Raw genomic sequence first — 26,844 nt, 5'->3', positions numbered from 1 at the left:
GTATAGGAGGTGGGTGTGGTTATTATCCGATTTCAACTATTTTCATGGTGTGTGGTGGGGTACGTAAGAGAGTTTGGTTTGTATAGCTGCATTGGTTTGTAAGATATATACAAATAACCGATTTGGGGGCGGGGCCGCGATCCTTTATTCCAATTTTACCTTTATAACTTTATTTATGGCTTAGTTATGACTCTTTATAAGTTTATGGTTTTCGCCATTTTGTGGGCGTGGCAATAGTCCGATTTTGCTCAGCAACCTCCTCAGTGTGCCAAGGAATGCGTGTTCCAAGTTTCATTAAGATATCTCAATTTTTACTCAAGTTATCCGTTGCACGGACATACGGACGGACGGACGGACAGACAGACATTCAACTCGTCTCGTCAGCTCGTTTAGTTTTGGGTGTTACAAACAACCGTTATGTGAACAAAATTGATTGTTAAACTTATATGACGTTGATGCGCAAAAATACAACGGTATACATTTTGACAAAAAATTGTGAAATGGAACCACTGTGCATTGTAAGTGTGTATATCATCATCATCTTTTGGCGCTATAAGCCCTTGTCTCCTCTTGCTTTAGTGATGAATGCAGGTACCTCTACAATTCTCCATTCTCGTTACGTGGTCGAGCCATCTTAGACGTTGCGTTTTGATAATGCGTGAGTGTATATTATATAAATGAGCATATATGTATATAAAATAAAATCCTTTCCAATGAAATATATATACAAATCATATGCGCTAAAATATTTCACTCATATTTATATCAAGAAATACATATTTTTGCAATTTAATATAGATATAACAAACGTCTTTTAACACTTGAGTGGCGATTGACCCCGAACGTGCTGTGAATACGATTTCAAAGAGGATGATTTGCTATCAAAGCAATCACTTCTGCAGAAACTATGAATGCCTATATGTTGTTGTGCTTATGTATGTACAAAAACAAGTGCAGTAGTATTCCGATGTAACGAACACAAAATATAAACAAAAAGGAGAAAAGGAGTACAAATATTATAATATGTATATATAAATTCTTTATAGCCATCTATAATCGCTTGAGCGGTTCTTACGCCAAATATATATATATATATATTTATATATATATATATAAATTCTTTACTCTTTCTTTTTCTATTCGCAATTCGCTATATTGACAAAGAGGACGTACTAAAACGGTTTGTATTGGACTCTGTCTCCAAATTCTAAATGAGATACATAAAACTAACGCCTTCGCGTACTTTATTCGCCACAACAACAACAATGATTAATAAATCAAATATTTGTACAAATTAAGTAAACACAAACAGTTACTAAGTTGAACAAATGTTCATATTGGCACATACTTATATACATACACTTTTTCGTATGCAAGTGCCTCTACTTCAACGCCTACTCGGTTTGAATATGGTCAAAGCACTTTAACATATAAAACACTTTTCCGACCTCTTAGCCACCCATTCAATTGACCATGCGCCTAACTTGGCTACATATTTACATACAAACAAATATTTTATGTATATTCGGGTGGGACGCGTCAAATTTTATTTTCAGTGTTCGTACATAAAAGCAAATTGATTGCATCCCCCAGATAATATTACCTTTATAGCTACTTAATGAATGTTTAGCGTTGCTTTTGGTTACTGATTGTTGGATAAAGACAGTAGGAAAGTCAGCAAAAATTGGAGAGAATAAAGAGAGGTAGAGAAAATATAAATGCGAAATTTGAAATCAAATCTAGCAAAATCAGCATCAAGATTATAAATTAACTGGTTTAAAAATTACCATATAAAAATATAAATTAACTTCTTTCATTTTGCATATATTTGCTCGATATTACATTAATATCCACTTTAACACTGTTGCATTGCATATAAAAATTCAATTACTTCCACTTCTTGCTTCATATTTGTATCGACAAATATTAAATCACTTAAATCGCACATGAACAATAATGTCGATATGTCTTTGTGTCTCAGTATGCCCGTATATGCTCGGGCATTGGTGTTAACGCTGTCACTTAACCTTAAAACAGTCAGATGTCAACAACAGCCATTTTTCTATGCTTGAACTTGTTGAACGATGTACATACATATGTACAATACATCAACAATCATGTACATGTCACGATGTATGTTCTAAAAATGTGCACCGATGGTATTCAATTTCCTCATACAACTTGGCTGACAGACATTCTGAAAGAGAAAAATTACCGCCAATCGAAAGCTGATGGAGCGAGCGAATAAGAAGAAGTAATTTATAAGTCAATCAACTGGAAAATGTCGGTGGAAAAAAGAAAAAAAAATATTTGTGAAATACCTTTAGCTGTGCTTTTGAATTTACTGGGTGAATCAACATTCTTCTACAAGAATTTTAAATTTTTTATCGAAATAATTTTATTTAATAATAATATGTTTTTATTAAAGATTGCTTTGTAATAGTTAATTATTATTATAAATATACAACATAAATCTAACAAAATTTATAATTAATTATATTCAATATTTTATCTGCCCATCAGCCTTTATAATAATGTATTAAGCAGTAATGTTGTTTTAAAAACCGCAAATTCTACAAACATCTTCTGCCAATAAATCTTAACTTTTGAAAGATTAATTTCCGGCATTTTCGCAAAGTCTTTCATAATGCATTCTCCTTTGCCATGCTATTAAGTGAAACGCAAATTGTTTTACCATTTTAGCCTTTGTGCATGAAGACTTCGCCGCGGGCGATAATTAGTCGTTGTGATGGCGAGGTTAAAGCATTTAAGCATCTGCTGCCGACATTGCTGTGGTAAACGCATTACTGCCACATGGGTAAGAGTTAAAAAGTTCTGTTCTAATTTAAGCATTTTCGCTTTGCATAAATTCCATGGAATACATGGCGTATGAGTAACGTGAGTTTAAATATGAGTTTTCAACCGCTTCCGCTTAATCATTAAAAATGATTCATTTAGTGATAAATATTTTCAACGAAATATTTTAATAATTGAGAAAATATATTTTTTTCAGATAGCACTTTGTTCATACTAAATATTACAACATCTTCTTTAGACTTTGTTAGATATCACTTTGAATACTATTCACTTAACAAATACATTTTTTTATAATTTTATCAAGATCACAGGCTGTTTCAAATAGTACTTAATAGTGTTAGGGGATTCCAGGGGAGTCCTGGTGGTTGCACAATGGACCTCCCAAAGGACTAGGTGCGTCGACAGACAACCATTTAATCTAACCACAGTAACATGCCAATTTACTTTCTTTCAGTATCGATTTCTTTCAGTTTTCAAAGTTATATATATATATAATTTTTTTTATTTTTTAAAAAATAACTCTAACATTAATCAAATGCCTATCATATCATTAAAATCTTTCAGATTGCATTTCTTTTTAAATTTTTTTTTATAATTGTACTAATTGTGTAATGATTAAATACATTAAAATAATTAAAAAAATGAGACCCAATTTCTATATTCGCGACTAAACATTTTTTTATTCGCGGATCTAATAAGCACATACATAATAATAAAAATATTTCAATAGGTATCCAACCCAATATTCTTGTCGAATGGACTAATAAAAAAGTAAAATAGATCTTATTACAAGAAAATGTTAAATATTCCACCATTTTCGCAATATTTTTGAACTTTTGGTAATATTTCCATACAGAAGGGGCTCGCATGGAACTGAACACAACCTATTGAAGAAGAGGCTTCAACAAGCACTGGAGACGTGACATTCAATTTGAAAAATCTTAGTGAAGGTTTAAGAATGGCAAATGAGCTCTGCGATTTCTTTATGAACATTGGTCCGTCTATGGAACGAAGTCTAATTTTTAAGAGACAAATTGCTAATGCGACTGTTGTGTATCAGTCTGAGTTGAAGGAGCTTTTGAAAACTGCAAGAAAAAATTACAAAATTCTTCAAATCATTACCTAAGCCTTAAGATAATTAGTTAAAATGTTCAAAAAATTCAATTAAATAATTTTTTTATATACCTATTTGTTTTTTTTTTGTCACCTAGGAACATATCCCATATAATCCCATATAAATTACCATACCGTATTCACGGTTTCTGTATTCGCGGCATATTTATGGAACATATACCCCGCGAATAAAGAGCTTTTACTGTATTAACAAGAATTCAATTCTAATAAGTTGAAAAATAATAATTAAAAGCTAAATGTTAGAAAAAGTCATTTGCTGCTACATTTGCCTTGCTAAGTCTGAAGGCCTTTTACGTTTCGGTCGGTTTTCTCGTTCAGCAGTTTCGATGAGTCTGGATGCCTCTTCATTTGCATGCTGTCTAAGCCTCATTTCGTGAGTCTTTGCAAGTTTTGTTATTTCGTTTTCTACTGAATTCACACCAAGATCACGGTGAAGGTCAGCAGATCTAACATACTAAGCATACCATTAACTATACTTCTTAGTACCTTATTTTGGAAGCGCTGAATGCAGACAATACAGCTTTGACTTGAGCAACTTCATATTTGAGCTCCAAAGGCCCAAATTGGCTTTAGTACTTGATTATATATAAACAGCTTGTTTTCGATTGATAGGGTGGATCTCCTACCAACTAGATGGTAAAACTTAGCAAATTTTATATTAAGCTCAGGAAAAAAGGGTTCCTGGTATGCTCTTTCCAGCGAAGCTTAGCATCTAGGGTGATTCCTAGGTAGTTAACATTATTATGATGTGGTACCAGGAGTACGATTTATATAAATGGGATAGTATTATGTTTTTTTAAGTAAAGTCTACGTGCATTGATTTGGAATCGTTTAATTTAATGCGCCACTTGGAAGCCCATTTAATAATTGCATTGACTGCTATTTGCACTCGAAGGGTAGATACTGAGGTTGACTCTCCTGCTGCTAACAGGTCTGTGTCATCCGCAAATGTTGCTGTCACATAACCTGAGTCAGTGGAATATCACTTGTAAAAAGCAAGTAAAGCATTGGCCTCAACACGCTTCCCTGAGGAACACCCGTTTCTATCGGTTGCAAGTTTGAGTATGCATCCTCTTGTTTTATGCGAAAGTATCTATCTTTTAGCCAAGAAGCAATTATTTCGCAATATTGTTTGGGCTTTTATAAGGAAGAAGGTATCAGCGAAATCGCACATGACCTAACTTTAAGTACAATTTTGTGTACTTTTCTAAAAAACTAGTTCTGAAAATCCCGCTTTAATATAAGCTGTATTCTACCATTTGAGTACGATATCCATGAGTAGGGTTAGATTTAGGATTAGAATTGGATGGTCAATTACAAATACTAAATGAAATTCATTTGAAATGGAATGATGCTTACAAAAGGAGACAAAATTACTTACAACCTATAAAGAGTTAAGCTGGAAATTTTACTCTTCAGACTTTAATACTTTAATTTTTTAGCCTTTAACAATTTAATTGTTGATATTTAATTCCAATGAGACAGAGGAATCAGAAATTATATCATAACCATCTCTCTTATAAGCAAGCTTCAAAAAAGTAACCAAAATAAAGTGTTTGAAAAAAACTAAACACTTTGTGGTAATTACAAAAATATAATAACACTTGTCCCACACATTAAATTTGCATAATTAACACTTTATCGTTATTGCTACCATTTAAATTTGACGCAAACGTCATGTGTGCACGCAAAGTATTTAAAATGAAATAGTAGAAAGGCACAATTGTCATAAAATTAGATTTTATTGCTACACGCAACTTTCAACTAAGCTAACCAAGCATTACCAAAAAAAAATAAAACTAATAAATATAATAAACGTAGCATACTTTTAAGAGCGGGCAAACTTTTTGTTAATAGTTATAAATTATAAGTCATAAATAGTATATGTACATATGCGCATATACGAATAATTGTCATTAACAAGCAAACAACACTTATAATTATTCATAAACTTTTCACAAAATGTTGTCAAATGACTTTAAATATATAGTTTGCTTAAATTTATGCATCTTAGCTGCATGCTAGTGATTCCAAGTTGCAGTAGGAAGTGTGTATGCTTCTAGTATTTCTGTGAACTTGTACTGCTGAGCACTCATAAATTTGCAAAACTGTCAACCACAAAAAGTGAAATGCAAACAAATTGCATCATAAAATCTGTAGCACCAGTGAGAAAGATAAAATGGCGTGAGAATACGATTACCAAGCAACAATCTGAAAGTGACAGTGAAGGGTACTGTTGCACCATAGAAATGCCATAGACGACTGTATACGAGTACAAATACGTACAATGTGCCCTTTAACACCTCGTTAACTGCTACGTGGGAAATGCTTGTGCTTCGTTAAGTATTACTTAGCAGATTTTGTGTAAACTCATTGTAAGTATTTCATACAAAATGAAATCGTTTGTAAAACTATCTGTGGTTTTACTTTCTATTAAGTCAGATTAATATAGGTAAGTTTAACTAAAGTATATTCTAAAACTAGTTTGTAGTCTTCTTAGATATTTTATTCTACTTTATAATATTGCTTTATTGGAAGCAAATATTGCTTTTAATATCTCTCAACTTTGAATAGAATTGAAAGACATAGTTGCATAGACCAGAAACTATATTTTTGAAGGGAGACAGAAAGGAATGTTAATTTTTTTTATATTTTATACTATTTTTTGCACTTTCCATCATAAACAGCATACTTACATATGTATATACCTCAACATATAAAGGCTGATGCAAGTAGAGATACTATTTTCAATAGCCTTTTATGACAGATCAAGCGTGAGTCGTGTCAAGCTGTCATGTTATTTTTGTAGAGTATGGTTTAGCATTTCGTCATGGAAAGACTCACGCCTGAACAGCATTTACAAATTATTAAATTTTATACGAAAATTCACGATCTGTAAAGAATGTTTTCGAGTCAAATTCTGCTCAGCGATAAGGACAATTTCTAGCTAAATTGGTATGTAAACAAGCGAAATTGCCGCATTTGGAACGAAGAGCAACCTGAAGAGATTCAAGAGCTGCCATTTCATCCATTTCAAAAACAAAGACTTGGAGTGGTTTGTGGACCAGTGGAACCATCGGTCGATATTACTTCAAAAATTATTCCAGCGAGAACGTAGCCGTCAATGGCGACCGTTATCGCGCCATGATAACCAACTATTTGATGCCAGAAATTAAAGCTCGTGATCTCGGCCACATTTGGTTTCAACAAGACAGTGCCACTTCCCAAACATCACAGCAATCAATGAATTTGTTGAGCGAACACTTCGGTGAGCAGATAATTTCACGTTTTGGACCGGTCGATTGGCCACCAAGATGTATCACACCATCTTGTTATAGTTCCCTCTGGGGATATGTAAAGTCAAAAGTCTATGAGGACAATTCCAGTTACCCTTTATAACATAAATTAATAAGTTTACTTCAACAAGTAGATTATATTATAATTCATTATTGCAATTGCACAAATTTGTTAGCTCAATCGTTTTAGTTATCGCACGTCAGCAGTGAATTTGTCAACTGTTTTGCAATTTGTAAACAAATTTAGTCAACTGTCTGCGTTTGTTTTAGTTTATTTCACATGTCTAGCGACAATATTATGATAATTAATGGGAAAAAGTCATTTCACATTTGATTTATATGTATGTACATAAGCTATTTTAAATTATACACATTTGCTCTTACTTTGCATAAATTTTCATTGACAAAGAAGTCATTTCAATGCAGTTGTTGCTGATTGCTGCTTATTAAGTTAAATGCATTAATTGAATTTCAATCATATTCGATATTTAATGCTAGTATTTTAGTTTAAAATTAATTAAACACAATTAAGTTTTAAAAATCGATTCATGAAGACATTAGTGTATCACTTGAATTAAGTCTTGACCTTGACTTTATTTATTTATATATTTATAATTGTACTCACCAGAATGGCTTGCCTCACGTATGAGATCGTGTATGATTTCGTCTCGCACATTTATGCCCAGATTTTTTAACATAAATTGCAGCTCATTTGCTGTGACACGCCCATCACGATTTCTATCTAAGAGATCGAATGCAGTTCGCAAATCTGTAAGAAAGAGAAAATAATAGAAATTAGAATTTAACTAATTTAAGAAAATATTAACGAGTAATGAAATAGATCATATTCTTGGTATGTAAAAGTACTTATTCCACTCTTCCACTTTGTAATTTTTAGTAAATATTTAAAAAAAAAATCCTCTTGAATCTTAAATTATGATTTTTAAAGCATTTTACCATATGCATTTATTATATGAAAATAATTATTTAACTATAAAATTTTGATATAAAATATAAAACATTCAAGCATTTGTGCAACTTTAAAGAGAGTTCCACAGAAATAGTGCCTTTTTATTATACATGACAAGCACACGTGTGCAGCTACGAAACTGTGTTAGACACGGACCAACAGAGCGTATACGTAACATCGAAAATGTACTAAAGATATGTAGCTAGTTGGAATTTATTCCTTGTGTGCATGCATATACTCGTAGATTTCTCTTAATATTTCCAAAAAAAAATAGAAAATTAATTCAACGTGTTCAACGTACACACGGCACAACTCACACATCCAATACATGCAATTAATTGCTGTTGAATGTGTGAAATGTATTCTCTACAATGCTCGCAATGTTTCTTTTCATTAGTAATTCTCGCTTGTGTGCCGCTACGCATTTCTACAACATACTAGTTCGTTATAACTAGCGTTAGCTTATAATTTATACATTTTACTGTTACCGGCATCTTGCGCCAAATTTGGGCATTTCGAGTTCATTGCACATATTTAAGCGATTAGTATATATGAATTCCATTCATCCGCCTCCTGTATTGTTCGATTGTAGTCGCACGCAAATGTTTTTGGCAATGTTGTTTTAGCCATGTTAATTGCATGCAAATTGTTTCGTCTTGTATATTTATTTATGCTAAACTTTGTTTTTATATGCCAGTCGCGCCGGCATTTCCACTTCAAATACATCATTTTATTTTATTTCATTATTTCAGCATTTCTAACTGTAATGTTTCCGTCGCGTTACGAACGTTTGGTCTGCTGCGTAAATCTACGGTCGTTGGACCGCTTAGCTATTACATTTTTCCGCTACGCATTTTTCACTATTTTATTATTTCGCCAAACTTCTTACTTCGTTCTACGAATGCGATTTGGTAGCCGGTGGTATGCTTGTTGAGGTGCAGCTCTACTTAAAGTGAGCCGATTAAAGGCCATGGACAAAGACTTGTGGATAATACATAGGATTATAGTATTTGCGCAATGTATAGAGCTCTGATTCTATAGTACTTATTTAATAGTTGGAAGTTGTATGTATGGAGTTAACTGTACTGAAATTTCTGATCACAAAATATTTAATTTTAATTTAAAATTGTTTTTTTTTTTTCAATTATGTAGATAGTTCAGTAATCATAATTTATAGCTAATTTTAATATGAGGGTTAATAATTTACGATCATGATCAGTATAATACAATAGATTTCTAAAATGTTTCTTTATCTTTTTCAGTGAGAGAAATTACAATAAATATTTGTTGGCAATCCAATATAATATTTTTGTTTAATAATAACACAACAAAAATCCACTAGTTTAGTTCTTAGTAGTTTCCTATAACGCGTACATACTGTACATCAATGTCGTCATAAGTTCAGTATGCTCCACTCTTTCTTATAAAAGTAAATGTGTTCCTTTTCTAATCCATTTGGACTGGTTTATGATCCATATCAACTGGATTAATAGCCAAAAGTCCCGCTAAAACGAAAAATTATACGCTGACACATATTTTTCTAGCTTGAATATTCAGTTATTAAGAACAATGAAATTGTTATTACTGTTATTTATGGCAATAAAAAATCACAAGTTGGTTCGAGTATAAAAACATGTATATGCAACAGTCAAATGCGCATGCAAACTAAGCGTTTTCGTACAAATTGAGTTTACCAACTGAATTAAATGCCGGGCAATGTCGTGAGCCATCATCTTTATTTTGGGTATAAATGGCTTTAACTATGCGCGCAGTATTACATATGGTGGTAGTAGTACGACTTAATAAAAGTGGTATGTGAGTACTTAATACTTAGGTATTATATTGGAACTCAGAAGAAAAAGACAAATACAAAATTTTATTGCTACAGTATATTAAATAATGAATCCTCAGGATTTTTTAATGTGCTCGTAGATATTTATGTCCACTGAGTTGGCAGCACCATCTACTTGGATTGTTTTAATAAATATATTATTTAAAAAAAAGTATATACATATATATATATTTAAAAAAAAAAATATTTCCTCCATTTATATCAAATATATGCGTACATATGTACAATCAGTTCCATGTAAGTGCTAATTCACCAAGCAACAAAGTAACAGTTGATAGTGTTCCGTTCATTCATTGATAGACAACTAACAAATCGATCAACACGCAGCAGACCAATAAAAACATATTCATCCACACACATAAGTACCACACACATAAAACACTGTAAACACTCGGAAAGTAATCACCTACAACAATCAACTATTTACTTGACAGGATTTTCACTAACTGGAAGTTTTACTCGTACCAAGTAGTTGTTGGCACCAAGTTTGTTTGCTATGTTTGTTGGTGTACTTTAAATGACCTCGACCTTGCGTACACAGGTATGTTCGCACATAATTAACGCATACCTAACGCATAACCATAAGATGGGTGTAATAAATCCTGCATAGCTGAGCGTATTAAAGGTGTCTGTGTTGTAAAATGTGCTGAATGGCGATAATTAAAGTTTATAGTTTTTTCACACCACCTATTGAACAGATACATCGTTATAGATATGTATGATACGTAAGTGTGTGAGATTTTTTTGTTATATAAAATATAAGGTAATCCAATTTTTAATGAAGATTATGGAAATTTCACAATTTAAGGTCATTTCATTTTAAAGCTGGCAAAAGAAAATAATAAGATAACAGGTAAGGAAAGGCTAAGTTCGGGTGCAACCGAAAATTTTATACTCTCGCAGTTTATTGATGTAATTTTATAAAGATAACACAATTTAATCCATATATTCGTCATAAAATTCAATAGAATAACGAAAATCATCATAAATAGCATATGGGGACTGAGGTAATTAATAAACCGATTTCACTCGTTTTCACCACCAAGATACAATAAATCGAATTAATTTTATATTACCTATATTTGGGATTTTGGGATCTGGGGGAAGTTATGGACCGATTTTAACCCTTTTTTCGTACAGAGACAAACTGTTATAAGAAAAAAATTCAGAGGGAATGAATTACATTAAAATGTTTGAGAGATATACATACCTATATTTTCGGTGAAAAATTACCCTTAGGAACTGAGTTCTTCATAATCGATATCAGGGGCCTTAAAAAGTCATCGTACGATTTTGACAATTTTTTCTACAAGTGAGGTCACAGCTCAAGGGTAAAGTACAATATTTGTGTAAAGTTTTATTCCGATGTCTTCATTGGTTCTTAATGTATATATTATAAAGTGAACGAATCAGATGGAATTCAAAATTGAGTTATATGGGAAGTAGGCGTGGTTGTGAACCGATTTCGCCCATATTTCACCCGTGTCATCAGGGTGCCAAGAAAGTGTTATATACCGAATCGTCATTGAAATCTGTCGAGTAGTTCCTGAGATATGGTTTTTGACCCATAAGTGGGGGATGCCCCGCCCATTTTCCATTTTGTAAAAATATCTGAGTGCAGCTTCTTCCTGATATTTCTTCTGTAAAATTAAGTGTTTCTGACGTTTTTTGTTAGTGAGTTTAGTTTTCCGAATTACAACTCTACTCGTCATCCAGATCATTTATATATGTATATATAACCCCATATCTAACTCTTTTATTTCTTGGTGACACAAACCGTTATGTGAACAAAACTATAATATTCTGTGCAACATGTTGCGAGAGTATTGAAAACCCTTCAATATACATATGTATATATATGTAGGTATCAAACTAAAGCTCATTGTTGAAACTAGTTTTCAAAGTTTTTTCAATCTAAAAAAGTATATATTACTATATGTTAATTCTTAAAATCATATTTAAGAAATATTGTCCTCTATATTATTGAGAAGAGTTGCCAACTGTCTGCACAATTTTATTTTAGAAAATATATTTATATATTGAACAGTTTTTGTTGTTCATTTGTTTACAACTACTTGGTTCGGCATGTTTTTATATATAATTAGTTATAATTTAATATATATTTGATAGTATTCAATGCTTCCTTAATTTTTAATGTTTTTTAATTTTTTAATTTTTTTATATACAAATTCAGTATATCTAAAAGAAGCACCCTTTATAATTTGTATTATCCTCGTTTTATAATTTATTTATTTTCCTACAATTGCTAAACTTTTCGATTATAAAGTACGTAACTCGCTTGCTTGAAATTGAAAGTTTCAAATCTGTAAGACAAACAATTTCCTTCAAAGTTACGTATACGCACCGTTGTCACCTTAAATATTGCTTACTTCATTGTCAGCTAATACTTTGCACTCAACTTTCAACTTAATGTTTACTTTGTCATGATTTTTGCTTCCTTTAAGCAGCGGCACGTACCTTATAGTCTCTTGGCTTCATAATTTTTGTTTACTTTTACAATTTCTTTATTATTCTACTTTTTTATTGCCTATTATGCGTGGGCATCATAACAAACGTCAGTAGGTCAAGGGCGCTTGTGCTTTTTATTTCCGCCTTTGCTTGACAACGAAATTTCCACACTTACATAACATACATATTCATAAATGTAAAAGCTTTACGACGCAGTGACAAAGCCTTAAAGTGTACATTACATTTAAAGGAAACCACAAATTTTACATACATATAGACATATAGACATAAATGTTGACAGTGATTTGTAGATCTGGTTGCACACAGACACATGTACACTTGGTGGCATGATGAGAACAGCGTTTTGCCGCAAACACATTTGTTGAATAGTAAATTTTTATATGTATATCGACAGCGTGCTACTTGCGATTTTTTATCGCACTTAAGTGCTTATGTGCCTGTGGGTGTGTGCGTGGGTAAATGGGGCTTGTAAATGAGCATCAATGTCGCCAGCTTTGGCAGAAAGATAAAAATGAAAATGCTCTAATGTTTGTGGGTGGGTTTCGCTTGAAGCAACTTGTAAACTCTCATTATATAACTACGAATATTATTTGCCTTTGACTGAAATGTAGACGTTAAATGCAGGAATTTACCACACAACTAAATAAATACATATGTATGTATGTAAGTATGTAGGTTTTGTTTACGGATTGGCAATAGAAGGCTGCTGGTGCCGCTATACGATGTCAGTGTTGTATTACAATGACGTTTACACATTCACGCAGTTACGATTCGGAGATTTGAAGAGAAGTGTTGTCAACAAGATTATTTTCATATTAAAAAATAAATAAACGAAACAATTAATAATAAATCCTTTTATATTTTTCCCATCAGTGTGAAATATAAAAATTATTACAAAATAAAAAATCTGGAAGCTCGCTTTAAGTAATGTCGTAAATTATGTCCTTAGAAAACATTAAATAGTCACGATTTTATTCAAAGCTCTAAAAGTACATTTATATAAGAAAATAGATAATGAAAAAATTAATATCTGATTTACAAGAGATAAATTTTTTATGATAAATATCGTTTCTTAATTACAGATTATTGAGTTAAGCTCGTAAATATAGATAATCTCGTTATATGTTAACATACTATAAGCCCTTTACCATCTTCAGAATATATCAGTTTATTTTTTTGAAAGCTTTTCCAATTAAATGTTCACTTAGACATCATTTTGGAATTTATATTGGTTCAATGATCTAAATATAGAGAAAATTCCGTAGTGATCTGGTAGTTCCTGCCGAACCTCAGAACTAAATTAAAGTGAGTGATTCAACAAATCTCTACCGAGCCCTCTATGCGAAGTTAAGATCGGTTTTGAATATGACATATATGTACATTACATATCGCTTTTTAAAGAAACTTATTACTATCCTTCGTCGGAACTTTTTCATATCTACGCATTAGGGCGGGTCGAATTTTTTTCGCATAAAGCGGCTAGCAAAAGCGAAAACTACAGAAAATTCTAGTTTTGCCAAGAAACCATGGGTCTAAAATTAATTCCCAGTTCGCGCAGAGCGACTTTAGATTTTGAGGTCATACTTATTAAATTGTACTCAAAAACCTATAGTTTTAAAAGAAAACAGCATGCCATGCAATTAATGCAATAATAGCAGGCTTTTGTAACTTATTTGTTTTTTCACGTGGCTGAGTAAAAAAAAAACAATCGAAAATTTGGAATTTTTGAAACAATTGATCTAGTGTTTTATATTAGAAAATGTCAGTGCGCAAAAACATTGACTTGCTGCTGTGGTTAATACCCATTGAACTCCAAGAGTTTATGATTGATCAGCACAGTAAGAGGAAGCTAACCATTCCCGAATTCGAGGCGATTGCTGTTGACCAGCAATCCACACTGGCGCCAACTAGTCTTGACCCAACTTTTTTTCCTGGCTCAACAAATATGAATGTTGAATCAGAGGTGCTGCTTGCATTGCCAACTGCAAGAGAGCCAAGTTCGTTGAGAAAAGGATTGATACCAAAAAATACGATACACCTCATTTCGCATGGAATCCAAAAAAGACTTTAAAACCTAAAAAAAAAAAAATAAACTAGAAAAGATTCCCAGTCATCAATAAAAAAAGCCAATGTCTGTAATTTGCACCACAAAAACATTTAATTTTTTCAAAACTTAATTACAATAATACAATTTTATTTTCGATCCATCGTATTTTCCACAATTTTAGAATTTTTTTTAAAAATATGGGAATACGGACTACGCATATTATCGGAAAACTGAAAACTAAAACTAAATCTTATACAAGAGCTGAGCGTCGACTAAAACTACAACACTTCATTTCGGCATTCATCTGTCAAGATAGAGGTCTAGTTTGAACCAAAAGTCAGGTTGTACTACAAATGATACACATTTTTTTCCGAAGTCATAGTCCGAAAATAAATATGACTGCGTTGATTTTTTGAGAAAAGGTTTTCGAGCTATTTACAGTTTTCGGACTGTTAGAATAAGGTCTTAAGAGCTATTTATCAAGTTCACAAATTGGAGAACCAATATCTCTAATTAAAACTGATTTTGAGTAAAAATTTATTTTCTATATTTTAATAATATATACATTTAGTATATTTTAGCTTATATAGGTGCTTAAAATTGTAATAACTCTAATACTCTCCAAAGGCAAAGGTTTCAATGGCAAATACTTTACATGCAATTTCGGCAACTGCCACTCACTGCCAAAATGTCTGCTTTTATGGCAGCTTTTCCTTGTTAACTTTCCAATCGCCATAAATAACGAATATCAAAGTGGGAAATCAATGTTGCGACTACGGAATTTTCGTGAGGAAAATGTAGCCACTCATACTTTCCACACGTTGTACACATGACACGGTGTTGCAACATTTGTGTCAACACATCTGAGCCAAGCGTATGTATCAACTGAGGCACACACACACACGCACACAATAAATGTATATATGTATAAAGAAGTGAGCGGTGCAACATTTTGTCATATTTTCCATTTATATTTTATATGTTGTGTGTGTGTCTGCAAATATTTGCATATGATACGTGGGCAAATGCCAAATCGACGAAACTTTAGCACGACGCGCTTGCAAATTTGTTGCAGTTCTTTCCATATTTGCATTTGAATTATAATTTCTATCAGTAATAGGACGCCAATTTCGTGTGACAGCGCACAAAAGAAAACGCGAGAACTATTAGTTTGGTGCTTATGAGCAACGCTTCATATTTTTTTATCGGTTTAACCTAATTATTGTTACAATAATAGTAACAAAACTAAAATAATTTTCATGCTAAGTAGTTTTAGCGATGTGGTTTAATGTGTATTTTGGTAAGTACTCGAGGAAAATTTAAATTTTACTATAACTTGCAGCGTACATGAGCTTTGCATGCTTTCTGTTTCTAACTCTTTTAGAGATTTGCTAAAGTTTTTAATAATGTTTAAGAAATTTGTAAGAGTTACAACTGTTGGTATATTAAACAACTATTTGAGTATTTAACACTGGTTGAACGAAGTTAACGGCATGTCACAAGTTTTTGATTAAGAGGCGATAGGATGGACTAGAAATTAAGAAAAATAGAATTATCTCAAAATCTGAAAAATCGCTTAAGATGTAATATATGAAAATAAAAAACTTAGTTGTATGATAGGAAAGTATCCTTTTGCATGAGTTTAAATTACTTTTGAAAATATTTTTTTTTTAATTTTGAAATCATTTTGAAAATATTTTTTCGAAATTTTTAATTTTTTTTTTTTAAATTTATTTTCAAAATTTGGGATATTGTTTCCAACCTTTGTTGATATGATTCCAATCTCTACAAGTCGCTCATTATTCCTGTCTTGATGTATAGTGCAAAAGCATGGATGATGGCAACATGAGAGTAGTTTTTGAGAGAAAGGTTTTGCGGAAGATTTATGGTCCTTAGAACATTGACAACGGCGAATGCCGCAACTATGGAATGATGAGCTGTATGTGTTATACGGTGACATAGACATAGTTCAGCGAATAAAAAGATAGGGTCTACGCTGGCTAGGTCGTAGTTCAAATGGATGAAAACGCTACAACTTTCAAAGTGTTCGATGCAGTATCCGCCGCTGGAAGCCGAGGAAGAGGAAGACCTCCACTCCGTTGGAAAGAAAAGTTGTAAAGTGACCTGATTGCTCGTGGAGTTACCAAATGGCGCCAAATTGCAAAACGTAGAGGTGAATAGCGCACTCTGTTGGATTCGACTATAATCGCCTAAGCGGTGCCTACGCCAAATATATACATATATATATGGTTCCAATCAAATCTTTTTCACAGTCAATTGTTGATGGAGTATTGAAAACAAACGAATGGAACTAATCCGCAAACATGCCTCGATTTAACGGTATGATCCATATTCACCAAATCTTCCGATCTCACCAAAAGCAAAGCCGGCTTAAGGGACGGCGGTAATCCATGAAACTCAAAGAAAACCATCGCCTTACAAAACTAAGGAAATTTTTAAAGATTTACTGGCCATTTTATTTTCTTGACTGAATTTTGTTTTATTTTTCTTTTCTTTTTTCTTTCTTTTTTTTGCATGCTGGGATTGCACTTTCGCTCTTTATTTATATTTATTACGCGATGAAAGCTTGGGGAGTGAGTTTCAAATAGTTTGCGGTAAGCAAAAATGTTAGAGTGATAAGATCAAAATGTTCCGAAGATTTAAATCATATTGATACGAAACTATAAAAAAGAAAGCAAAAACAGCTATCTACTACTACTAGACTTCTTAATGTAAAAATGTTTAAATGAAGCCTTAATATTCCTTTGACCCTGTATTCGAGGCTTCAAATTGACCTCCTAGCTTTTTCCACTCCAACTGCTTTTCCATTGCACACTTTGAACATTTTCTTCGCTTACGATTCATATTTATTGTATTTATTATTTTTTATTTTTGTGAAATCTAATAAAACTTTCGTTATTTGCGCTGCAAATGAAATTGTGCCATTATCGCTAAGAAGGAAGCGTGTTTGGCACGGCAGTCATAAATACTTCTAAAGTAGCTCAAATGGGTGCCGCAAACTGCTGCACAAGCGTTGTGGCAGCAGCAAAGCCGGTAGAATTGAATGCTTTTGCTTAAACAAATTACGATTGCATTTTATTTGTAGAAATAAGTAAAAGTTTTCATTTTTGAAAACTGCAAGTGATGGCATTAAAAGTTCTATGCAGTTTCAGTTTATACTACCAACCGGTGTTCGGTGCTTTGGGGAAGCGCTATATAGCAGGTAGACTATTTCACTGTACTTGACTTGAACGCATTGGTTTAGAGATTTGCTTTTAAACTTTTATTATATTAGTTTTTAAAAGTTGTGGTAATAGCCGGTGCAAGGTGTGGCTAATATGAGAATAAGGTGCTACCAAATTCCTTAAAATCAATTATTTGGAAAATAATGTCTAGAATTTAGAGCAAAATAAAAATTTAGAAGGTTGAAAATTGACTTCATATATTTTACCGTTTCTGGGTGATTTTAATAATATGTACTTTTTAATATATTATATTGCAATTATAAAACAAGCAATACGAGTCGAAATCCAGTCTGTCTGTCAGTCCGTGCGAGCGATAATTTGGCAAACTTAAGGTATGTTAATGAAACTTGGTACACACATCCCTAGGCATCAGAGCCATATGAATTTTTTTAAGTGGGTATGGTCGCACCGTTTATTTGGTTTAATGTATATAACTCCTAGACTAACAAAGCTCTATGAACCAAACTTACTGGATACATTTAACTCCATCACGCTCCATGAAAATGGGTGAAATCGGTTAATAACCATACCAAGCCATATACAAAGGTTAGGTTGAAAATTACTTAAAGTGCGTTAGCTCACTAACCAAAAACGTCAGAAATTGTATGAAAAAGATGGTACAAAACGGCTGCACTCAGATTAGTCTAAAAAATTGAAAATGGGCGTGGCCAATATCAAATAAATTTAGTCCCATATAACTCAATTGTGAATTCATTTTGATTCGTTCATTTTGATCAAGAAACCAATGATGATTAATGGAGATATCGGACATACAGTCAATCTAAACCAGAAATATCTGAACATATTAATCAATATTATATATAATTGTATATTCAGTAGCAGAGTGCCAATAGAGAGTGTCGCCACTGATATGCGGCTTCACTTCTACTGGGTGCATGTCTACATGGTTCGCATGCTTACTGTCTCAGCCTAGTAGTGACGTATGCCTATTAGGGAGGGCTGTTATATTGTGAAGAATGCCATGAGCATGTTATGAGTAGGGCATCAAGGAAACAATAGAACATCTTCAGGTATTTGAACTCTCCAACGTTGGAGAATTTGGAGGGTGTATTGTTATTGAGTCATCATACTTCAAGAAATTACAGACTACTATAAAGCAGCTGAGACAATTTTAGTTTACAATCTTAGGATATGAGATTAACATCATTCAACCTAAAGCCTTCAACACTTTTAAAATTGCTGCTGTAAACACTTACTAATCCACTAGTGCTAGAAAACAATACGATTTTCATAAATTACGGAATCATGTTTGTATCAAAAAGTAAGCATATTCCGCTTAAACAGACAATATTTCAATTGAATTTAACTTTGTGTCAACACTTAATTGGATCTCTTAATTACAAGTTTATTTCAGCTAACGTCATAGCAATTTGCCAACTGTTGATAAAGTTTGCGTGTGTGTAAGTGTGTTCATTTCATACACATTATCAGAAACATCAATATACATTTTACACAAACTATACTGAAATACAATGTGCCCACACCTACATACTTATGTACATGCATTTACAGCAGGAAAGGCAATCGCAAAACTTTCTGACCACCAGACCGTGAGGCTGAGCCCCTTCATACGGCGAACACTTTTCCACTGTTGCTTTTGGCGGGAAATATTGTGTGTTGGCAATTCTCAAAGTTGGACACATGTACGCAATTTTGCAATTTGCAATTACCACAATTTTTAACACACCTGTTTCATAATGAAAGTTTGTTGCGAACATCGTTAATTAGAAAATCACTGTTCATAACTTTTGTGTGTTGGAAAAAAAATGCTTTGCGAATGTTACTTTCACTACACGAGTATGTATGTACTAATTAGCAATTATTTTCTCTGCGGTTTTCATTCATTTTAATAAAATTAATGCATATTTCAGCTTACAATCCTGAGTATTAAGCTATATTTTTTAAAATGTAGACGTTTTATAGAGGCGATAAGATCTCTCACTACGATAGTTCCTGTAATTTATACCAATTGTTTGTTCTATACGCCACCCACACAATTTAATCAGCTTAAAACTTTTTAATGACTGTAATCGGAATTGAACAGATTAATCAAGAAGATAACTGCACTTTGATCGACATTTTCGATAAATTCATTTCACTATCGGGAAGAACTTTCTTACTTTAATTTTGAAATATACAATACTAGCAAAACCCGCAGGCGTGGTCCTGCGTGAAATTATTTGTTATAAAAGAAAACCAAATTGAATTTATATTATGTCGAAAAGCATTTATTTGCGATTTTTCTACATTTTTTTCAATGTAATGCAGCTTGATAAACAACATTTTTTGTTTTCTGTTCCTGCGCGTATGTGTACAGAGAACATGGCTCTCCAACTCGTGAACACCCCACGGCTGTGTGAAAAACATCTCATTTCCAGATTTATGCCAAACACTTTCAGCGACTGTCTTTGTGACCTGTTGATTGTCATCGCAAATGGAAACTGAATTGAAATTGCAAATCGTTGGAACTCAAAGGAATTCGTGGACTCAAGCATTCTGTTTTTGTAAGTTCCTTTCAAAATTCTTGCAACTATCACATGATTCGATAGCTGCGTCACAATCAGTCGGATGCAATTACACAGTTTCGGCGCATGAAGATTGCGAAGCATAAGAATGACAATGATGCGGCGGCATGCCAGGGAAATCCAAAGAATTTAGAAACTCCACTGGATAATTCACGGTTCGTCTTCATGTTCAATACGATCGATAGATTTGTATAAATGCAAATCTACAGGATTTTGACTTTAAATCGTCCAGTTTAAGTGTTTATCAGCTAAAATTGCGCGCGTACTCAACCAATCGTAATTACGATAATTTAAGCCAATGTTCGGATAAACATTCGCGATGAGTTCATCTTTCGTTGAAGTGAATTGACAAAGACCTATGGAAGTATCAACCGGAATTGCCTATTTCCAATTCTTACTGGTTCTTCTGCGGTACTATCCCGTTGCAGGAACACTCGCATATTCATAGTCAATCGTATGGTTTTCACGTACCGCCACAAATACATGCGTTCAATTCATAACGGTTGATTTCGAAATAACAGGAAGGGTTTGTCAAAAATTCCCTACTAACAGTATCATTACGCCACCAAAGCAACGATTATTATTCCACAGATCTTTCATTGTTCTGTCAAGTGCTTCTAGAGAATTGCACTCATCTCATCCTATCAACACTTTTGCCATCGCTGATTGCGTTACAAACAGGTGTTTCATTGATTTAACGATAGCTTCAGTGCCGAATGTGTGGTTCTTCCAACTTCTAGTAGCGTTGCAGCAATCCAGTAGATGCAAGAGCCTATCAATGATATCAGGAACGTTTTCCAAGTTCCACCGGGCGCATCAAGAAAAATAGTCCATCATTGACAACCTGCATCCATTTATCATAGGCACTCTTTTGCTGCTCATTCAATAAAGGAACATTTCTATATACTTGTTGTTCCAAAGAAATTTTACAATTTCTCGGGAAAATTATACGGTACAGGCAGGGTTTTTCATGTATATTTATTTAACATGGAAAACTATTGTTTGCTTTGAGCTGAGCAGTTCCGAGGATTAAAATATTGTTAGTGTGCGCATTGGATGAACACAAATATCGGAATATCGATTTTACTTGAAAATATATTTTTAAAATAAATTTTTTGAAAGCAACACTGTGATTTAATAAATAAAAATATATATATATTATTTTCTATTTATAATCTGAAACTTAAAATTTCCCTTCATTTTCCATTTCAACGAAAAAATATTTCGAAAATCTCACTGTGGCTTTCGTGATGTGCAAATGTGTTGCTAATATTTTGATATGTAGTACATATTATGTGCATATATAATCTTATGTCGACAAAGTGTACTTAAATCGAAGCGTGTAAAGTTGCAGATATCCGATATATCCGATAACAAATATTATCTCTGTATTGTAGTAAGATAATTCTTCCAAGAACTCAATGCCAAAAGTATTGCTTATAAAGTATTATTTGTTGATTTTTATATCACGTTTATATCTGTGTACATATGTATGTAGATATTTACATTATTATTATCCAACTATATTTGAGAATGTAAAGCGATTTGCTCTTTTACTGTTGGTGACAAGTGATAAGATATTCGATTTCAATTGAATAATTTCCACATATACATTGATACAAACGAACATATTTATACCCTGAACAGGGTATATTAAGTTTGTCACGATGCTTGTAACACCCAGAAGGAAGCGTCGGAGGCCCTATAAAGTATACATGTAAATGATCAGTATGTTGAACTGAGTCGATTTAGCCACGTCCGTCTGTCTGTCTGTCTGTCTGTCTGTATATATACGAACTAGTACTTCAGTTTTTAAGATATCGTTTTGAAATTTTGCAGATGTTATTTTCTCTGCAAGAAGCTGCTCATTTGTCGGAACTGCTGATATCGGACCACTATATCATATAGCTGCCATACAAACTGAACGATCGGAATCAAGGGCTTGTATGGAAAACTTCCGCATTTTACTACATATCTCCACGAAATTTGGTGTGAGTTATTGTTCATAGAAATAATTTAATCTCCCAAAAAATTGTTCAGATCGGTTCACTATAGCATATAGCTGCCATACAAACTGAACGATCGGAATCAATGGCTTGTATGGAAAATTTTCGCATTTGACGTGATATCTTCACGAAATTTGACATGGATTACTACTTAAGGTAATAATATAATCTCCGAAGAAATTGTTCAGATCGGTTAACTATATAACCTTAATGTTTCTAGCAAACAACCCGGGTAAAAAGAATTAGTAAAATGTTTTCTTGTTATTTGCTTACTTTTTCTTACGTCTTTAGATTTGCTTAAACACATAGTTACTAAAAGAAATGCAGCTGTAAAAGGTATATTAGCTTCGGTACAGCCGAAGTTAATGTTTTTTCTTGTTTAATAACAGAATAAACTAACGCATGTGCTTATTGACAACAAAAATAAAAAACTTCTATAGATATGTATGTAAAAGTGAAACCCCCTAAATAAACATAGATAAGTATGTATAATGGCGGCATAGAATGGCATATGTAGATATGTATGTACTCAAGTTAAGCGCGTTAAAATTTGATAGCTCTTATTCGATATGCTCGTGTTCAACTTATTCTTTTTGCTATTATTCGGTATTTGGTTTATTTATTCTTTTCGTGGGCGAATTTTGGAAAACTCAACTGTATGGCTTTTCGTTGGTAAGCTCATTTGGTTTCCATTATTTCGCACCTATAGTTTTATTGGTTGAAATTAAAAATAAAATTTACCATAGAACATGCTTACGCTAATTAGTTGAGACATAAAAGCAATTTCTATGTATATTTTCTTAAATTTTTTATTGCTTATAACGAAAGTCTTTTCGCCGACTTCAATATTTAATTGCTACTTGAGACTGTAAAGTGTGCGAAAATTTAGAAATAAAATTGAAACTCATTAAAAGAACGTGTGCAAATAAAACATATTTCAACATGGATAATTTATTTACAAACGCTTGGTGAAATGTAGACAAGATAATGAAAACAGCGGTTGGCGAGTACGTAGAGTGCTTGACTATCGCTACTATTGTAGGTAGTAAAACCGTAAGGATCTGAAAAATAGTTTAATAGGTTTGAAAATTTTAGAATCTTCTCTTTCCATCAATAAAGCCAAGTCCCTCCAGTGGTATAAAGTACTTCTCGTATATATGTATTTTAGGTACTTTTTTCTCTAACATATTGAAGAATATTTAAAAGTCATCATTGTTGATTTTAACTTCTGATGATGAGCATTCCAGGATTATGAACTACAAACTAAATCATATTTTTCCGAGTTTTGGATTAACTAATCACTAAAGAGGTTAGATGGGCTTCAGAGACTAAAAACAAGGGTATTTTTCCAATATTTTTTTAAATATATACAAACATAATTTACATTTAAACAATTCAGCATATCAAAATACCGTATTTAAACAGTATTTTGTGAAATTTTTATTAAAAAAAATGTTCCAAAAAAAAGTCTTGCCGAGGACATCATAACTCAGGATTAGTTCATCTTAAAACAATAAACTAAAAAGCTAATTAACGAAGGAAAAATTAAAATATTGAAATTTTGACAGATTTTTAACCAAAAAACTCATTTTTAATACTCTCGCAACAAAGTTACTAGCAACAAAGTTGCTAAGTGATACTCTCACATAACGGTTGTTTTTAACACCCAAAACTAAACGAATATACCAAAGTGATCAGGGTGAAGAGTGGAGTTCAAACCCGAATGTCTGTCTGTCCGTCCGTCCGTCCGTCTGTGCAAGCTGTAACTTGAGTAAAAATTAAGATATCTTGATGAAACTTGAATAGAAAGGTTGCTTTCAAACGTGCGCAAATTTGGAATACTGCCACGCCCACAAAATGGTGAAAACCGAAAACACATAAAGGGCCATTTGATACAAAGGCTCACACTATGAAGGGGCATATTTGGATGTATTTTTTTGGAGAAGTGGGCGTGGCCCCACCCTTTACTAAGTTTTTTGTACATATCTCGTGAACTACTTGAGATATATCAACCAAAACTTCTGAATCGTTTCTTTTAGGTACTACCTTATACAGTCCAAAAATGGAGGAAATCGGATCCCATACAATCCAGTAAGGGAAATACCAGAAACCTTAAATTTCATTATAAAAAAGGTACAGAAGAGCTCCACCCAAATTAGTATACAAAATTTTAAGTGGGTATGGCTCCGTCCACTTATGGGTCAAAAACCATATCTCCGAAACTACTCGACCAATAACCGCGGCTATAACCGCGTAAGCGGTTTCTACGCCAGTTAAGAAGAAGTATTTTCATTGCATCCTAATATATCATTGTTGTGAAAATAGGCTAAATCGCTTCACAACCACGCCTACTTCCTATATACCAGAACCTTAAAATCGGTCTGATTAGTTTACTTTACAATGTGTAAAGTAAGCACTAGTGAAGATATCGGGACAGAACTTTACATAAATATTGCAATTATAGTGTGGCAGCCCCTTTCTAAAAATCGCTGAAATCGGACCATAGGTTTGCAAGGCCTCATATATCGTACTTGAGGACCTCGGTGCTTCTAACCTAATATTAGGGTTTCCAACTTTCAATGAACTTTATACCATATATATGACGAATATGTGAGTCAAATTGTTTGTTATATTAATAAATTAAAAAAAAAAAATAAATTGCGCATGAGAGTATAAAATGTTCGGTCACAATCGAACTTAGCACTTCCCTACTTGTTGTGGTCAAATGTTCTCCATATATTGGCTCGAAAAAAAAAATAGTTTTAATAAAGATATAAGAAAATCCTTCAACATGATAATATTATTCCAAAAATGTGGCTAAAATTGGAACCAATTCGCTTCATAACTTTTCGAGCAATGGACACGATTGAAAAATTTAGTTCTCAGAAAAACGCATTTAAAGTTTTAAGTTGAATCTGGCGTGGTCTGACAAGCTGAACTTCCAAAGGGTGTATCTCTTAGAATATTACTTGGATTGGTTTGATTTGGATATTATTTTAGAAATATTGCACTATTTAATTACACAATTTTGTTTTTAATTTTGAAACCCACCCTTAAGTTTATTTTTTTTATAATTGAATTCAATTTTTTAAAAAATAAAAATATAAAAAGTTTCAATATATTACACACATATATATTTTCCAAAATAATTACGACATATTTTATAAGTAGGGTGAAAATTAATATGGACCTAAGAATTTATTAACATACTTAATATATTACTTACATATATGAATTAAACTATATGAAAAATGTGTAATATATGTAGTTATTTACGTTCAAATTGTATTATTATTGTCATTTCAATTATTTGCATTTTTCAAGAGCATGTCATTTAAAAATGAATATGTGTTTATTTATCTCTTTAAAATTTGTATGCACTAACTAAAAATATGCAAGAAACAATAACACAACACTATTTGGAAGCTAAACATAGCAACTAACAAAATAGTACGCAATAGAAGCACAGTTGTTTGCACAAAATGTATACAAACGCAGATATTTGAAATAATATGTCACTCATACGCACTGTACGCCCCAAATACATACAATTAATACAATATCTACCCACTAAATACAGCGACATGCATACACACTCGTACATACCGCCAGAGATAGACGACTCACCTCGCACTTGACTGGCAATAGCTCGATGATCCATTTCGCTTGTGTGTGTGTGTGTGGAGACTCGGTCGATACGTACGCTGGGCAACTACTTAGGCTGGGTGTGAATGCAGTACGGCCGGCAAAGTAACAAACTGATCGAGAACTGAACTGCGGTGCCAAAATCGACTAAGGAGCGTTGGGAGGCAAGGGTGGATGTGCTGGAATTCAGTTGGATAGGTGCAGGTAGAGCGACGAAAACTATGACTCACATTGAGCGTTTTGCACTGCTTCGCACACACCTTACACAACAAATCAGCCAACTGTGTATTGAATTGTTTACGGTATTGTATTGTATTTGAATAGCATTAGCATAAACGAATTTTCACTGCTTACTTGCGGTCAATTTACTTGCTTCGTTTTTGTTGTTTTTAACTAATTGTTTGTTTTGATTGCAATGTTTCTACTTTTCGGCTGAAATGGACGGTCATTTAGCTCTGGCGCGGCGCTCAAATTATTTTATTGCCAGTCTCTGTGAAACTTTCACTAACAAAACAACAAATTATATATATGTGATTTCGTTGAATATCGGTGATTTTGCATTTATTTGAATTTCAAAAAAAGAAGTGAAACGCAAACACAAACACACAAAAATAGCGCGAAAACGAATACAGTACACGTTTATCGAGCACATATTTACATGTATACATATATGTAAATATATATATGTATGTATATAATGACTTGAGTTTTCATAGCCTTGTAATAGTTGTGAAACCAATAATAGGGGGAATTCAATTCGCACTACAATTAATTGAATATAAATCATTGTAGTTTC

The 26,844-nt window shown here is 32.8% G+C and overlaps 2 protein-coding genes across 6 annotated transcripts in view; both read right to left on the bottom strand.

Annotated features, from left to right (window-relative positions):
• Nucleotides 1-26,844, bottom strand: part of LOC128921527 (uncharacterized) — a 225,529-nt gene that overhangs the window by 23,995 nt on the left and 174,690 nt on the right. The window lies entirely within an intron of this gene.
• The window catches only part of LOC105221050 (calcium-binding protein E63-1), a 123,288-nt gene that overhangs the window by 31,086 nt on the left and 65,358 nt on the right, over nucleotides 1-26,844 (bottom strand). For 3 of the 5 annotated variants that reach the window (XM_011197704.3, XM_011197702.3, XM_011197706.3), the window contains one exon: nucleotides 7,873-8,016. In XM_011197704.3, the coding sequence (XP_011196006.1) occupies nucleotides 7,873-8,016 (144 nt within the window). Of the gene's footprint in view, nucleotides 1-7,872; nucleotides 8,017-26,009; nucleotides 26,569-26,844 lie in introns of those variants that run through there. The other 2 variants (XM_029046183.2, XM_011197705.3) reach the window with 2 other exon arrangements.

This window comes from Zeugodacus cucurbitae, chromosome 4 (assembly GCF_028554725.1).
Source record: "Zeugodacus cucurbitae isolate PBARC_wt_2022May chromosome 4, idZeuCucr1.2, whole genome shotgun sequence".
NCBI classification, from domain to species: Eukaryota; Metazoa; Arthropoda; class Insecta; order Diptera; family Tephritidae; genus Zeugodacus; species Zeugodacus cucurbitae.
The sequence above is the reverse complement of the archived record's forward strand: the minus strand, read 5'-3'. Positions and strand labels throughout refer to the sequence as shown.